At 57.8% G+C, this 1,188-nt stretch overlaps 1 protein-coding gene across 1 annotated transcript; it reads left to right on the top strand.

Moving 5' to 3' along the window:
• LOC127315285 (uncharacterized) lies at positions 1-944 on the top strand. Its single transcript, XM_051345788.1, has 2 exons — positions 1-380; positions 483-944. The coding sequence occupies exons 1-2, from the start codon at positions 231-233 to the stop codon at positions 864-866; spliced, it is 534 nt and encodes a 177-aa protein (XP_051201748.1). The 5' UTR covers positions 1-230; the 3' UTR covers positions 867-944.
• The last annotated feature ends 244 nt before the right edge of the window (positions 945-1,188 follow it).

Here is a 1,188-nt window from a genome sequence, read left to right as displayed (position 1 = left end):
CTGCGCGCTCAAGAAGGGCATGTAGATGCATGTCCATGTGTGTGTGTGCTGAGCTTCGCACCCATTTTTGCACATCCAACTGCAAAGTAATTAAGCTTCACATTGCCATTGCGTGTCCAGCCCGGCCGGCCAAATCCTCCCTCTCCCTGCGAGCTGCGAGTCTCGAGAGCAACCATTGCTAATTCCACCGCCCCCCGATCCGGCGAGAAGAGGAAGGGGAAGACAGGACGATGCATCCAGGTCCAGTTGCTGTTGGAGCAGCAGGTGGTGCGGTGATGGAGGTGCGCGCGGTCGCGAGGGCCGGAATCATACTCGGCTTGGCGATGGCCGCCATAGCTCTCGTCGCCGCCACCATCAACCCAAGCGACTTCCACGCCCAGGTACTTCTACAAACTCCACTCATCCTCAATCTCCCTCCGCCCGGCACCGACAGATCGACGGTACTAATTGGCCCCGTCGTCGGCACAAATTAATGCATGCAGATCATCAAGCACGCGGCGCCGGCACCGGCGCCGGCGTCCGGAGCGCAGCAGTGCGCGGCGACGGAGGCACAAGTGCTGGGCCTGCGTGGGTTAGCGCTGGATCTGGTGCTTATCGGGGTGGTGCAGGCGGTGTTCGCCTTGGCGGCCGACGTTGCCGTAGCGGGATCGCGCCGCAACCTGGGGGGCTGCCTCGCCGTCATAGCGCACTTCATCGGCTTCATCAACGCCTGGTTCCTGTGGGACGTCGTCAAGGGTGCGGCGGTCGTCGCCGTTGGCCACTGCGCCGGCGAGCACCTCGCCTACCTCGTCATCTGCTTCGTCCTCATCGCCGTGTCCTACGCCGTGCTGCTCGGCGTCAGCCTCGCCGTCACATGCTGCTCGTAGGACCGAAGCTACGCACTGTACTGGCAGCCACTGATCCCCTGTAGCATCCTTGATGCATCTATTTTCTTCTACCTAGCTAGAGCCTAGAGCTACTCCGGGGACGGTGCATCAATCGATCTTAGTGAATGATTAGTATACTAGGGTAGATAAGAATATTACGGCGCCTGTAATGTAAGATCTGGCTAGCTACTTGCTCTCTCTGAAATGTGTTTACACCGTTCATATGCGTTTTTGGCTCTTTCCTTATTTAGTAACCCAACTTCTCTCAGTTTCATGTTGATTGCTTCGGTAGAACTGAGGCGGTTTAAATGAGCTTTTGTAG

This window comes from Lolium perenne, chromosome 1 (genome assembly GCF_019359855.2).
Source record: "Lolium perenne isolate Kyuss_39 chromosome 1, Kyuss_2.0, whole genome shotgun sequence".
NCBI lineage: Eukaryota > Viridiplantae > Streptophyta > Magnoliopsida > Poales > Poaceae > Lolium > Lolium perenne.
The sequence above is the reverse complement of the archived record's forward strand: the minus strand, read 5'-3'. Positions and strand labels throughout refer to the sequence as shown.

Coding starts and splice junctions, on each gene's coding strand:
- LOC127315285 (XM_051345788.1), top strand. CDS start 231: ATGCATCCAGGTCCAGTTGCTGTTGGAGCAGCAGGTGGTGCGGTGATG. Junction 381..482: donor CAAGCGACTTCCACGCCCAG/GTACTTCTACAA, acceptor TAATGCATGCAG/ATCATCAAGCACGCGGCGCC.